Raw genomic sequence first — 12770 nt, 5'->3', positions numbered from 1 at the left:
TTGCTTTTTTTTTTTTTTTTTAGGTTACTTCAGTCTGGGGCTCTGCCAAGAAAGTGGGAGCTGCCCCCCAATCTCTCCCCAGCACTCCCTACCGCCCTGACATCCTGTCTGAATACCTTGCTATCTGCTGAGATCTCAGGGTCAAGCTGTCTCCACCGCACATTGACCTCCATCATGAGCCCAGATAATACCCTCTTCCCCTCTTCAGGTCAGCAGGGACTCTTCCACCTCTAAAAGGAAAGAGGTTGGGTGGTAACTGGAGTGTGTGTGTGGGGGGGGACTCCAGGCCACCGGAATGAAGCAGCAGTTTGTTGCATGCAGACTCCCACCATTGCCCGGTGGCCAGCTGTCTCTAATTGTCCCCAAGTCCCTACAATCCAGTCTCCCAGACCTCTAGGAATCCGGTTATGCTCAGTGGGGGGGCCCCATCCTTTCAGCCCATCTCTTGGTGTTTTCCACTCACTCCTCCCCAGCCCCTTCTGGCCCCCTTCCTATCCCTCCACACCCCCTTCGCCTCTGGCCCTGTCCCCTCTCCCCCCCTCTCCCTGCTTCCCTGCCTGCCTCCTTCTCTGCCCGGCTGCAGTTGGGTGATAATCTCCCTCATTTAGCCTCCCGGCAGCTTCCCCGGCTCATTGCCCAGCTGGTCCCTGGGGCCCGGCCCAGTTTCTTCCCCACCCCCACCCCCAGCCCTGCGCCCAAGCTCCCTCAGCCCCTCCCCGTTTCTCTCACCCATTCCCTGGGGACCAGCTGCCCCTTGCAGGGAGGGGAAAGAGGGCTAAAGGGAGCCCGCCAGGACCTAAACTGGTTGTGAGCAAGTGGGAGGGGCTTCTAGGGATCCCGGAGCTGGGTGTGTGTGTGTGGGGGGGCTGCCATTCAGGCAGGATGTGAGCCCCGCTCAGACTCTTCTACCCTTCAATTATCCCCATTTCTCAGATTTGTTCACAGACCAGTTCTCCCTGCCCTGGGATGCGGATTAGGTTTCCTGACAATAGGAAAGAGAAGGGTAGCGAGATAGGGAAGCAAGGGTTAGAGTACTCTGTGCTAGGCATGCCGGGAAAGGGGTGGAGGCCACAGGGAGAGCAGGATGGATTAGCTAGCGGGTACTGGGAGGATGCTTAGAGTTTTTACTTGAGCAAAATGTCCTCAAGGGGAGACCCAGGCCACCCGGGACTGAACCTGAAGGGGTTCTCAGGGACCCTCTTCACAGCCCAGGGACGCCCCCAAAGGGAGCGGTTTCTGCTCCTTCCTGTCATCTGTGGGCTCCTGACTCCTTGGCTGGCTGGCTGGCTCTATTCATAAACTACACAACCTTTGAACTCTTAAGGAGCGTTCATAGATCGAATCCCCAGCCTCCTGATCCCAAGGGACACCTCCTCGCCACCCGCCCCAGCTCAGAGACCTGGACCTGGTGCTGACCAGGGGGTGGGAAGCCAGTGTGGGACAGACGTGGGCGGGAAGGGACAAGGATGGGCTGGGGAGGGGGGGGTTGTTGGTCAGGCCAGGCCTGGCTGGCGAGCCAGCAGCGGTGACAAACGGGCTGTGCGGGGGCCGAGGGGCGGGGGGCGGACGGCGGCTGATTTATCTGGGTTATTTATGCCACGGACGAGGCAGGAGAAGCGGTTAATGAGAGTCCCGGCGAAGGGGGATGGGGAGGCCCGGACGTGATCTGAGGCAACTGAAGAGGGTTAGCGTCCCACCGTCAGGCCCTGCCCCCAATTGTCACCAGTACTCTCCACACCCCCACAAGGCCCTCCCTGGGCTATCCCAGGGAAGCCCGTGCTCCTCTGCCTTTCATTCATACCATCTATCCCTGTTTGGGTATTCTCAAGCGGAGGTCGCTGGTCACCAGGAATGGAGAGGTTGGGGTCCAAGATTCGAGGAATCTGGGGGAGCCAGGGAGGGGACTTGGAAAGGGAGACCAGGAAGAAGAAAGATACAAATCCTGAACTGGCCAGAAGCCGGGCGAAGTTTGAGGGGTCAGCGGAGAGGGCTAAGAGCATCCCGCAGACACCGAGCTGAGGCTGGAGAGAGGGCACAGGGCCGTCAGGCACTGATCTGGTGTCCACCAGGGAGCCCCGAGACGGGGGTCTGAGTGACAGAGCGGCTAGGCGGGAGGGGGCGCTGGACAGAGAGCAGAGAGAGCAGGAAGGAGAGAGGGAAGATCCCGAGAAGGAGGGGGGGAGGGCTTTGCAGCAGCGAAAGCTGCTGGGAGCAGATAAGGCGGCCCGGCAGCAGGAGGGATTAAAGCTCCGAGGGGCACGGGGGGGGGGGGGGGGGGGGCGCGGGTGCCGTGTGGGATGATGGGAGGGGGCAGGGAGGAGAGAGTTGAGGGCAAGACACCCGGCCAAGGAGACGAGCGGCCGAAATGAGGTCTTTGAGGAGGCAGGTTTAATCAGGAGCTATTAGCTAGGAAAGGAGAAAGAAGAAACTCTTGATCATCCGTTCTGGGAAGGAGGACTTTCCTGTCATGGACAGAATCCGACACCCCACACACGCCCGGGGTGGCAGAGCTAAGCCAAGCGATGAACTGAGGAGAGTAGAGGACTACGGGATAATAGGGTTGGCAGAGGCTGGCCCCAGGAGCTGATGATGCTCAGAACAGGTCTGGAGAGACTGAGAGCACACAGCGCCTCCTTGCGGTGGCCGGTGGAACATAGGCGAGCCACGGGAATAGGTCGTTGGTGGTCCAGTGGCATGGAGACCCCGTCTACGGGTAGGCCTCCTTATGGGAAGGCCTCCTTCTGGGAAGGGGTACAATCTTGGGATAAGGGTAAGTGGCTTCCCAGGGTGAGACCCCGAGGCATCCCTGACCATCCGTCTTCCTACTAGAAGGGTGTTCTTGGTGCCAGTGAGACCCCCTGCTCCCCCACACCTAGCCTAGGACAATTCAGGGATGGCCTTGGTGACAGAAAGCAGCCTTAGGGAGAAGGAAGGAAAAGAGAGGGGGCTGCGGGAGAGGAGCGGGGGGTGGCAGGCGGGGCTGGGTAATTGCGTGTTTGCCAGTTCTCAGTCTCTGCACACGAGGGAGCGTGTGTTGGTGGGTGTTGCTTCACTTTGAGGAGTATCTGCTGGCAGAGGTGACAGTGTGTCTATCTCAGGGGTCTGGGCTCTCCTCGGTTCCCGCCCTCTTTGTGTTTTGGGGAGCATGGCTCTGGGCACACCCAGCTGTGTTCCGTGCTGCTGATGCGGCAGATGTGGCGGGCCCCAGCTGTGCCTGCTTCCCAGAGAGGGGGAGGGGGCTGCAATCTGCTCCCCCATAATGGCTGCTAAGTGCCAGGGAGAGGAACTAAGACAGAGGTAGGATTGGGCCCTGGGCAACCCCAGCCAAAGGGCACTGCCTCCCCCAACTCCGCTCTGACCAGCGGCCCCCCACCCACTCAGTGTTCTTGGCTCACCCTGCCTTGCTTGCTCCTGAAACCCATCCAAAATTTTCTCCACACTCGGTCCCTGTCCTCAGCTCTCCTCCCCTGTCGCCCCATCCAGCTGGATGCCAGGGGCCCACCCCCCTCCCTGGCCCCCAGCTCGCTCCCCTTCGCTGATTTTACAGAATAATCTTTTTATGGAAACTGAAAAAAAAAAAAAGCACTAATGGCAGGAGCACACCCCTCCCCCGCATCCCTCCCCCTGCTCACACCCCCCCAACTTCCCACCCCAGTTCCTCCTGGTTTCTCCTTTCTCAAACCCACCCCTGAGCCAATACCCTCCTACACCTATACCTCCATGAGACCAAGGTTGGGTGCAGGGTCCCAGAGTAGCAGACGAGGGGGCTCCCTGCTAACCTCTTGAGGCAGAATGCTCCCACATATGGGGTGTGAGCTGCCCCCTTAGACAGATGGGGTTTTGGCTCCTCCCAGTGTTGGGGAGAAGTGGGGGCATCGTCCCTCACCGTTAAGACCCTTTGCACGGGTGACCCCCTCAGCCCAAGGAATGTTTTGAAGGGGCCAGCGTCCCTGTCCCACCCCACCTTCAAACACTGACCCTTTCCCCTTCCAGTGTCTCTAGCCATCATGTCTCCACCCCCACCGGGTCTAGGAGGGGGGTCCCGGGGGCCAGGGCCTGACACAGACTTATTGGATTTCACGGTGTTTTGCTGAGAAAATAATTAAATTATCATATTTATGATGGAGCTGCCATGGCCTCTGCCAACCACTTGGAACAGAAGGGTCAGGATAGGGGGAGGAGAGAAAAGGGACCCAGAGCCTGGCCCCGTGGTCCAACCCTCTCCTAGCCCCTTCCTTAGGGAGGTGACCCCAGACTGAGTGGGTCTGCAACTCTCTGCTGATGGCGGTGATAGGTCTCAGCTGCAGGCAGATTGGGAAGGAACCAGGGAAAGGGGCTGTGGAGAAGCAGCTTACAGGTTAGGATTGCTAAGCCCTGGTCATCTCCCATGGCTGTCTTACAGTCCTCGGGACCTGGGAGGTCGTACCTAGGCTAGTCCCCAGGTCACTCTTGGTTTAGCTCCCATCTACCTTCCTAACTGCCTGTCTAGGAAGCTATGATACCCTGGGCTCTGTCCCAGACCCTGGTGTTGACAAGGCCCTGACACCCTGCTGCCTGCCACCCAAGCTGGCTGCCAGGACCCCCCTCCTGCCTCCCACCCAAACCCTGCCCCCCTATTCTCTTCGGGTAATTAGATTCCTCTCAATTAGCAGATTACGATCATTACCAGCTCATCTGGCAACTTAGCTCAGCACCCACAGCTGCGGAAAGGGGGTGCCAAGAGGGGCACTCTGGGGTCACGGGCAAACACGAGAGATGTGTGAAGAGCCAGGCTATGACCCGCCTGAAGGTATCAGGCTGTCAAGAGGTAGCAAGGCACCTCCTAGACCAGAGACCTCTGCCAGAGGAGTGGGGGACAGACCCTGGAAGACCCCTGGGTGGGGGCAAAACCCCCAACTCCCCAAAGCCAGCCTGGGAGCAGATGGAGCTGGCAAAGCGTTAAACAGGCCAGGGCTGGGTCTTGGCAGGAGCTGAGGAGAGCAGGCTGCTGGGTGTTCAGCCTGGGCCCAAGCCTCCCAGCAAGTGTGCTCACTGAAATCCTTTCAGCGGTTCTCTCAGCATTCCAGAGAGCCAGGCCCAGGGAGGGAGGCAGGCAGGCAGGGCGAAGGTCAGGGGGCCAGCAGGCCAGGGAGCCTGGAGGGCCTTCGTCTAAAGCAGCTAGTGCAGAAGACTGAGGCAGTGGGAGGGGGAGATTTACCAAGGCTCTGGATTCATTATTCATGAGGCGGCAGCAACGACTCCAATTTAAATGCTAATGTGGGGGGGCCTGACTCAGCTGCCCCTCTTGTCCCGCCACCCCCAGCCCAGGCACAAGCGGAGTCCAAGCTGCCTCCAAGGTTCAGAGGGGTTTATTTGGGGGTGGAGGGGGAGGCCAGACGTCCCTGGCCACACACGTGGCTCCCTGCAAGGGAGGAGTCTGTCTGGTTTCCTCAGATCCCGTTCTGGACGGAGCTGGCCAGGCAGGCAGCAGCCCCGAGGAAGGTGAGCAGGAGTCCTGGGGGCCTTTAGGTAGCACCCTCACAGGATGATCTGGTTGGTGAAGCTTCGACTTAGCTCCTTGTGTGGCAGAACAATCGAGTTCAAGATGAGCACCTCGGCAGGAATCCGGACACGGCAGCCTGAAGCATGAGCAAGGTCACCAGGAGCAGGTCATGAGAGGTACTGGGGCAGGGAGCTGGGGCCATGGCTAGGCCATCAAGAGGGAGCCCTCCCTGCCCACCTGTGCCCCCCCCCCCCCGTTTCATCCCCCAGTGACTCATGTGGGCTGGGTACATGGCAGGAGCTTGGTAAACGTTTGCTGACAGAATAACACAACACGTGCGTGTGCGTACACACACACACAGACACACAATGTTCCTTCCCTACAGCCATCACCTGTGGAGCTTCCCAGCCCTTACCCCCAGCCCCCCACGAACCATACCCAGGATAGTAATGGCAGGAAGTAGCTTTCCATCCTTGAAGAGGCTCTCACTGTCCATGCGAGCTCGGGGATCATTGGGGTTGGGGTCATTGGGAGTCCCCTCTATGCGGGCCCAGCGCCCCACAGTGCTCCCCCAACCCACGATGCTGTGAAGGACACAGGTGTGCTCCTGTCAGATAGGATGGTTTCAGGTGAGTGGAGTTGGAGGCAGGCACAAGAATGTGAGGCAGGGATTTATGCAGAGCCTAAGGGTAGGGCTCACCCTTCTTGCCCTGGGAGGCGTACCTGGGCCCTCTCCCTCAGTTTTTTGGGTACCACACACTACTCAGTGCCCGGTTCCTACCTGCAGAGTGGCTCCATGGAGGACAATGCTCTCTCGCAGACGTACACCCTCGCCCAAAGTCACCCCCTTCCCAATGGAGACGTTGGGGCCCAGCTGTGAAGAGGACCATCATACCATGAGAGTGGGGATGTGGGGATGCTCAAGGCCACACAACAGGTGTACCAAAGCAGAGAGACAGACCGGCATCTGAGTTCAGTCCCTGGGGATCCCCACCAATCCGAACAGCCTCTCCCTGAGGCTGGGGCCAGATCTTACCACAGCTGACGGGGCCACTTTAGCAGTTGGATGGATGTAAACATTTCCTAGAAGCAGAAGAAACAACCTGGGGGCAGATACCCCAAAACACATCTGGACAGGGAAGGGAAGAGACTGAGTCTTCACTTCCGCACCTGAGGTGAAGACTGTAGGCCCCAAGGGCGTGGGAGAGTAAGCGGTAATGATGGGGTGGGGTGGGTACCTCTGATTCGTGGGCCCCCTGGAGTGTGTTTGGCCAGCCGTTCTGGGTGAGTGATCTGGTATCGGCTCAGATAGAGACGGGAGGCGTAGAGGGCTGAGCTAGGGACCGAAAAGGGGGTGAGGCACTCAGGGTCCAGCAGGACCTGCGCCTAACATCCCAAAGCCACCCTTAGAGCCTCCAGATCAGAGGCACAGGCTCTTCCCCAGCCCCCACATACCCTGCAGACTTGATCTGGCTCCAGATACCCTCGGTGAGGTGCACGTAGATTTGGCCCTGCCCAGCCAGGGCTGAGAACACATCCTGCTCCAGTCGGATGGTCCCTGCCCCTGGCCATGAGCCTGGAGATTCCTCTCTGGCCAGGAAAAGACGAGACATGAGTGCCCTAGCTGAGACCGAATACGGGGTCTCTCCAGGAAGGAACTGAAGGGGCTTTTGCCCCCTCTTCGAGCCCTCCTCTAGCTTGGCTGCTCTATCAAGGTCCATCCAAATCCTAGGCACCTCTTCTGCTACGCTCAGAGGACTGCTTTAACCGGGGAGCCCCAGGCCTAGACCCCACTCCTCCCACCCCTGCCCATGCCCACCTCCCCCCGCCCCATTCACCCATCTAGTCACCCTCCCTCACTGGAAGGCACAGAGCCACAAACTCACCCCAGAGCAAGGCAGCTGGTGAGGGCAGAGACAGTCACAGAGAGAGGGGGGAAAGAGATGGTAGAGGTGCCGGCTCAGCGGAAACAGAGACAGAGAAGCCGGGAGAGATGGGGAGAAGCAGAGACATGGTGCAGTGAGAAATGGTTGTCAGCAAATGAATGAGGCATGAGATGGGAGCTGGGGGTGGGGTGCGGTGGGGTGGGGTGGGGGGTGGGGAAGCCTAGTAGCCAGCTTTCAGGCTTTGGAAGGACAAACCTCACATGAGCAAGCAGAGCTCTGGGCGGCCTGAGTGTGTGTGTGTGTGCATGTGCGTGTGTGCGTGTGTGTGTGTATGGGGGTGTGTGTCTACACTTGAGCACATGTGCACCCAAGTGTGTGTTGCCGTCTGTTCGGAAAGATGTCTCAGGGACACCCAGGGCTGGAGAGAAATGGACCAGAAGGGGAATGGGCAGGCGGTGACAGAGGAGGAGCCGGGACGTGTAAGGAAGAGGGACAGAATGAGGTTAGGAAGGGAGGGACTTAGGGGGGCTAGCTGGAGATGAGTGGGAAGGGGCAAAGGGAGACAGGGTGAGCGGGGTGACATGGACGCTGCAGAGCCCGGCAGGGTCCGGGTTTAGGATGTTTGGGGTGGGGTGGGGGGTCACAGGGTCATGGAGCCTGCCTCACAGTTGCCTATCCTGCTGATTCCGCTGGAAAACATCCCGGAGAGGCTTCAGGGCTTCTGGGGAGAAAAGGTAGATGCCACAGTTGATGATGTCACTGATAAAGGTGCTGGGTTTCTCCACATAGTGCAGGACCTAGGGAGGTGAAAGCAGAATTCAGAGTGGAGGGCAGGCCGCGACCACCACCACCACCACCTCATACTCATTTCCGGGTCCCTTCTATTGACAACTTCCCAAAGGGGAGCTCACGCCTTGCCCCTACCTGGCTTTACATCCCCAGAGGGCCACCTGTTCTAGCCTCCCTAACTCCAGAAGCACCACTCCAGGCCACCGGGATGTCCTCCCCACCTCTGCCTCTGGAAAACCCACCTTCTGAAACCCAGATGACACCGTCACTCCTCAGTCCTCCCCTGCCAGCTCCTCTTAGCTGTTCGGGCCTGTCACCCCTGACCTCTGGTCTGATCATACCTCACCTGGGACACTGTGCCGTTTCCAAGGATTGGCTTCTGACTCTTTTTCTTGCTAGACTGAGGTTTCCTGAGCGGTGGAGAATGTGTTCTGTGGCCCTGTCCTCTCCTGTCTAGCTGGTGTCGGCCTCAAAACTGCATATGCACATGTGCACACATGTGTACATTACATGTATGTTATATATGTGTGTGTGTGTGTGTATGTAGATATTGAACTATGAATAAATAAAATGGTTTTTGTGTCAAAGTCAGTGAGATTCGGGACAGGGATTCTCACAAACAGGGACAATGGCCTCTTGCCTGAGGGACTGTTTCCACCTCAATAATTACGGGGCACCATGCACTTCCTGTCTGTCTTTGCACCAACTGTTCTCTCTGCCTGCAAAACCTCCAGTCTCCTTCATCTCCTCAAGTTTAACTCGGCTCACCCTGCTCCTGAAGGAAGCCCCCGACCTCAGGCTATGGCTGGGCCTCTCTTCTGTGTTCCCTAGTACCTCATGCCTGCATTCGTTCAAACACCACACCTACAGAAATGCACTGGCACCCCCTCCCCGTCCTTCTCTCTTAAAGGGTGACAAGACAATTCCCCAGGGAAGGGTAGGGGCGATGGCGCACAAACTGTCCTGTCTGTCTGACGTGACGGGCCCCACCTTAGAGCGTTCTTAGCATTCTCTGGAGGTGTAGGGTGCGGGGTCGATCTCACAGGGCGGTACCCAGCCCCGCTCTGCCCTCACCTCATGTGTCTGCGGGTTCTCAACAATGCAGCCGTAGTTGAGGGATTGTGTCCTGTTAGCCTGAGAGACAGACATATCCGAGACAGTGACCTGCCCGCTCCAGGGCAGCCAAGGCTGTCTTCTCTTCCTTCCCTTCCTTCCCCCCTCGCACCTGGCACGCAGCTCTGACACTGACAGGCCTTCGGCAGAGTCAAGAGCTGACAGCTGCCCTCCCCCCTCCCTACTTCCCAGCAACCAAAGGGCTCGGGGTTGCCAATGACACCTCCATTCCCTCCCAACAGCCGTTCAGCCTCCAAGACCCAGGGTGGCCCCAGCCTCTCCACAGCCTGCAGCCCTCCCAGCCCTCTCACGGTCCTCCCAGCCCTCTCACGGTCCTCCCAGCCCTCTCAGAGTCCTCCCAGCCCTCTCACGGTGGTGCCGAGGAGTAAGAAAGGGTGGCGCTGGCGTCTGTGAGCTTCCAACATAGCACTCAAGGGGAAGTCGGAGCAGACGTCAGCATTGAGCACGAAGAACGCCTCAGGGGCCCCCGCCAGGATCTGGTCCCGAAAATGGTAGAGACCACCCCCTGTGCCGAGGGGAGCAAACTCCTGCAGGTACCTGTCCCCAGAAACCCCAGACAACTCAGTGAGGTACCATGAGCCAGCGGACCTGACACACCCTCCCCCAACACCTCTGCCCTTGTCAGAAGTACTTCTGGCCAAGGCCTGCAGAGAAACCTCACATGAAGCCATTCTGATGCCCAAAATAAGAATCCCTTGGGTATGGGGTGAACCCTGGCAAATACTGACTCAACCCATTACCAAGAACTTCGAGACTCAGACATGTCTCTCTCTCTATATGTATGTATGTATGTATATGTGTGTGTTCATATGTATATATGTGTTCAAACACCTGACTGGAAGGTTAAACTCCTGCTGGGCAGCCTCTAGGAACTGGGTGAGGGCCTCATCAGGCTGGTAGAAGCCAAGGAGCAGAATCTCCTGCATCCCAGGGACCTAGGACAAGAGAAGAGGTCGGGGGAGAAAATTCCGATGGGAACTGGGAAAATCTGGTCCAGAAGTCCAGAGGATACAAGTTCAGCTTGAGCTGGGTATCCTGGGCAACCAGCCATTCCAACCTGCTTTTCCTCGGACAATGCGCAAGTTAGAAGAACTCTCAGCCCAGATCTTTCCACTTTTTAATATTCTCCCACGCGCCGGGTGGTGGTGGCGCACGCCTTTAATCCCAGCACTCGGGAGGCAGAGCCAGGCGGATCTCTGTGAGTTCGAGGCCAGCCTGGGCTACAGAGTGAGTCCCAGGAAAGGCGCAAAGCTACACAGAGAAACCCTGTCTCGAAAAAACCAAAAAAAAAAAAAAAATATTCTCCCATGCACCTGAACTGGAGCCCACTCTAAGAATGACTTTGTTTACCAAGCTACTGGATTAATGTATAATCCAGTCGTCTTTCCCCCCTTTCCTTCTCCAGGGCCCCCCTCTTTCTCTCTCAGTACTGGAGACTGAACCCAAGACCTCACACATACTACACAAGTGTTCTATCTCTGAGCTACATCTGTAGCTCATGTATGTGTGTGCATACATATGTGGGTACACACGCCCAGGTGTATGCATCCACCTGGAGGTCAATCTTGGGTTGTTTGTTTGTTTGTTTGTTTTTGAGTCAGGGTCTCTCACTGGGGTCTGGGACCTAATGATTAGGATAGACTGGCTGGCAGTGGGCCACAGACACTTGCCTGTCTCTTCCTCCTCAGTGCTGGGATTACAAGTGTCCGCCACCATGACTGGCTCTTTATAAGCATGAGGGGGATCAAACTGGGGTCCTCAGGCTTCTGCAAGCCAGCCCAGTACCAACTGAATCATCTTTCATTATACGTCATTCTGGTTTGATACCAGCATGAGATGAGGGTATATCAAGGGTCTGCAATTGAATTAGGCACTTTACAGCATTGCCACTCTACAAAGGAGGTCTAATCTCTATTTTACAGATAAGGAAACCAGAGCTCAAAGAAGGTAAACATTTTTTGCTTGCTCCGGGTCACAGCAGGGAGACTGGACTCAAACTCAAACCTCACCTATCCCAATAACAAAGCAATAAAGAGAAGGAGCCACAGCATGGGCTCTGCGCTTTATTATCAGTAAGGGCCCCCATGCCAAGACTCTAAATGATCTTTTAAGATCCCTGCCCGAATTTACATTCCATACTGTAAAACTAGATGTGAAATCTAAGCAGCGAGAGGCCGGGAAGTCAACAGGGCTAGCTGCAGCACACCACCAGAAGAAGTGCCATTCACATAGACATCTGTTACACTTGGTGGGAAAAGATCATGGCTGAGAAAGGGAAGACATACGGCATGGAAGAGATGAGCAGGAAGTGCGGTGTGAGAAGAGAACCTATTACCTGGGCACAGGCTTCTATATGGTGCTGGATCATAGGGACGCCCGCCACAGGAAACAGTGGTTTGGGCACCTCAAAAGACAAAGGCCTGAAGCGAGTCCCTGAGAGAGGAGAGAAGATTTTAGCCCCCTGCTTCCTTCTGTCCCCACCCCACCGCCCGCTCCGGCTTAGCCCCTCCCCTCTTCCCCAGCTCCTCACCCTTTTGAGGGCCTCCAATGAGGATCACAGCTTTGAGCATGATGCAGATTGCTACCTAAACCTCAAACGCCAAGGGAAGAATTGCACTCAGACCTCACGCTCCAAATTGCAACACATAGCCCTTCCCTAGGATGGAAACTCAGAAGTTCAGTACAGTTCTCTCCTCCCACCACAAATTTCTTCTCAATCCAGAAAATCAGTTGCCTTCAAAAACATGCACCCCACCCTTTTATCTCTAACGACTTCCCCTTGGCCATGAACCAATTCTGTAAACTCGGGAACTCGACGGACCCCCTTCTCTGACCCCAAACCTCAAAAACCTGAAGTCTCCAACCCAATGACTCGAAAACTCCTGCATCCTCTCTCTAGATGCTCAGCTCCGAATCCCAGCAGTGAATATGGAACCGCAAACCCCGCGTGAGCTCTGGGTATTTAATTTCAATCTTCAGAATGAGCCCCAAGTACTGAACTAACACTAATCTGCGTTTGATGTGCACCAATCCTGACCCCTCTAGGTGCTGACTGTGAATCCTACAGCTACCTGCATGTGCTAAAGCTCAGTCAGAGGGCAGGTTCCCCTGGCACGCCAAACACTGTGCCTACAAGGTCCAACAGTGCCCGTCCTGACGACTGGTGTCAAATCTCTGGATTCCGAGGACTGGTTGCTGACCCTCTGGACCCCACAACTGAGTCTGTCCAATATAGACGTTAGTTTCTCGTAGCCAAGGGCTATGGAACCAACACAAGCCTGGACATGGGGAGAGCAGGACAGGACCTCTGAGGCCGCCCTACATCTAGGGTCTCTTCCCTACCCCTCCCCTGCCCGCCACCCCTCCACCATGTAGATCCTTTTACCACTAGCTCCCTTTACGCCAGCTCTGCCGCCTGCTACAGCTTGCTCCTTCCGCGTACGTGTCTCCTTACGACTCGCGAGAGCTCCTTCACAGGG

The 12770-nt window shown here is 56.8% G+C and overlaps 1 protein-coding gene and 1 long non-coding RNA gene across 7 annotated transcripts in view; one reads left to right on the top strand and one right to left on the bottom strand.

The window, feature by feature from the left end:
- LOC128117725 (uncharacterized) overlaps nucleotides 1-6452 on the top strand; it is a 9063-nt gene extending 2611 nt beyond the window's left edge. Inside the window, exons 2-5 of the long non-coding RNA XR_008220885.1 lie at nucleotides 24-208; nucleotides 4653-4807; nucleotides 5434-5658; nucleotides 6270-6452. This is a non-coding gene — a long non-coding RNA (uncharacterized LOC128117725). The remainder of the gene's footprint in view (nucleotides 1-23; nucleotides 209-4652; nucleotides 4808-5433; nucleotides 5659-6269) is intronic.
- On the bottom strand, nucleotides 5333-12770 carry Gmppa (GDP-mannose pyrophosphorylase A). 6 transcript variants are annotated; one of them, XM_052749959.1, is made up of 14 exons: nucleotides 12677-12732; nucleotides 12363-12569; nucleotides 11822-11947; nucleotides 11627-11724; nucleotides 10123-10226; nucleotides 9642-9828; nucleotides 9232-9291; nucleotides 8035-8165; nucleotides 6938-7072; nucleotides 6721-6818; nucleotides 6519-6565; nucleotides 6264-6356; nucleotides 5921-6089; nucleotides 5333-5618 (listed from the first exon to the last, which is right to left on the bottom strand). In XM_052749959.1, the coding sequence occupies exons 3-14, from the start codon at nucleotides 11859-11861 to the stop codon at nucleotides 5518-5520; spliced, it is 1263 nt and encodes a 420-aa protein (XP_052605919.1). In that variant the 5' UTR covers nucleotides 11862-11947; nucleotides 12363-12569; nucleotides 12677-12732; the 3' UTR covers nucleotides 5333-5517. The 6 variants fall into 6 exon arrangements, with proteins under 6 accessions (XP_052605919.1, XP_052605917.1, XP_052605922.1 ...); XM_052749957.1 differs by lacking the exon at nucleotides 12363-12569 and having other exon boundaries at nucleotides 12677-12770; XM_052749962.1 differs by lacking the exon at nucleotides 12363-12569 and having other exon boundaries at nucleotides 11822-11882; nucleotides 12677-12728.

The sequence above is a fragment of the Peromyscus californicus genome, unplaced genomic scaffold (assembly GCF_007827085.1).
Source record: "Peromyscus californicus insignis strain IS unplaced genomic scaffold, ASM782708v3 Scaffold_21__1_contigs__length_65335640, whole genome shotgun sequence".
Classification (NCBI taxonomy): domain Eukaryota; kingdom Metazoa; phylum Chordata; class Mammalia; order Rodentia; family Cricetidae; genus Peromyscus; species Peromyscus californicus.
The sequence above is the reverse complement of the archived record's forward strand: the minus strand, read 5'-3'. Positions and strand labels throughout refer to the sequence as shown.

Excerpts from the sequence above, each read along its gene's own strand:
- Gmppa (XM_052749957.1), bottom strand. The coding sequence starts at position 11,861 with ATGCTCAAAGCTGTGATCCTCATTGGAGGCCCTCAAAAGG. Across the intron at positions 8,166-9,231 it reads AGAACCCGCAGACACATGAG|GTCCTGCACTATGTGGAGAA; the intron begins GTGAGGGCAGAG and ends TCACCTCCCTAG. Across the intron at positions 7,073-8,034 it reads AATCAGCAGGATAGGCAACT|AGAGGAATCTCCAGGCTCAT; the intron begins GTGAGGCAGGCT and ends TTTCCTGGCCAG.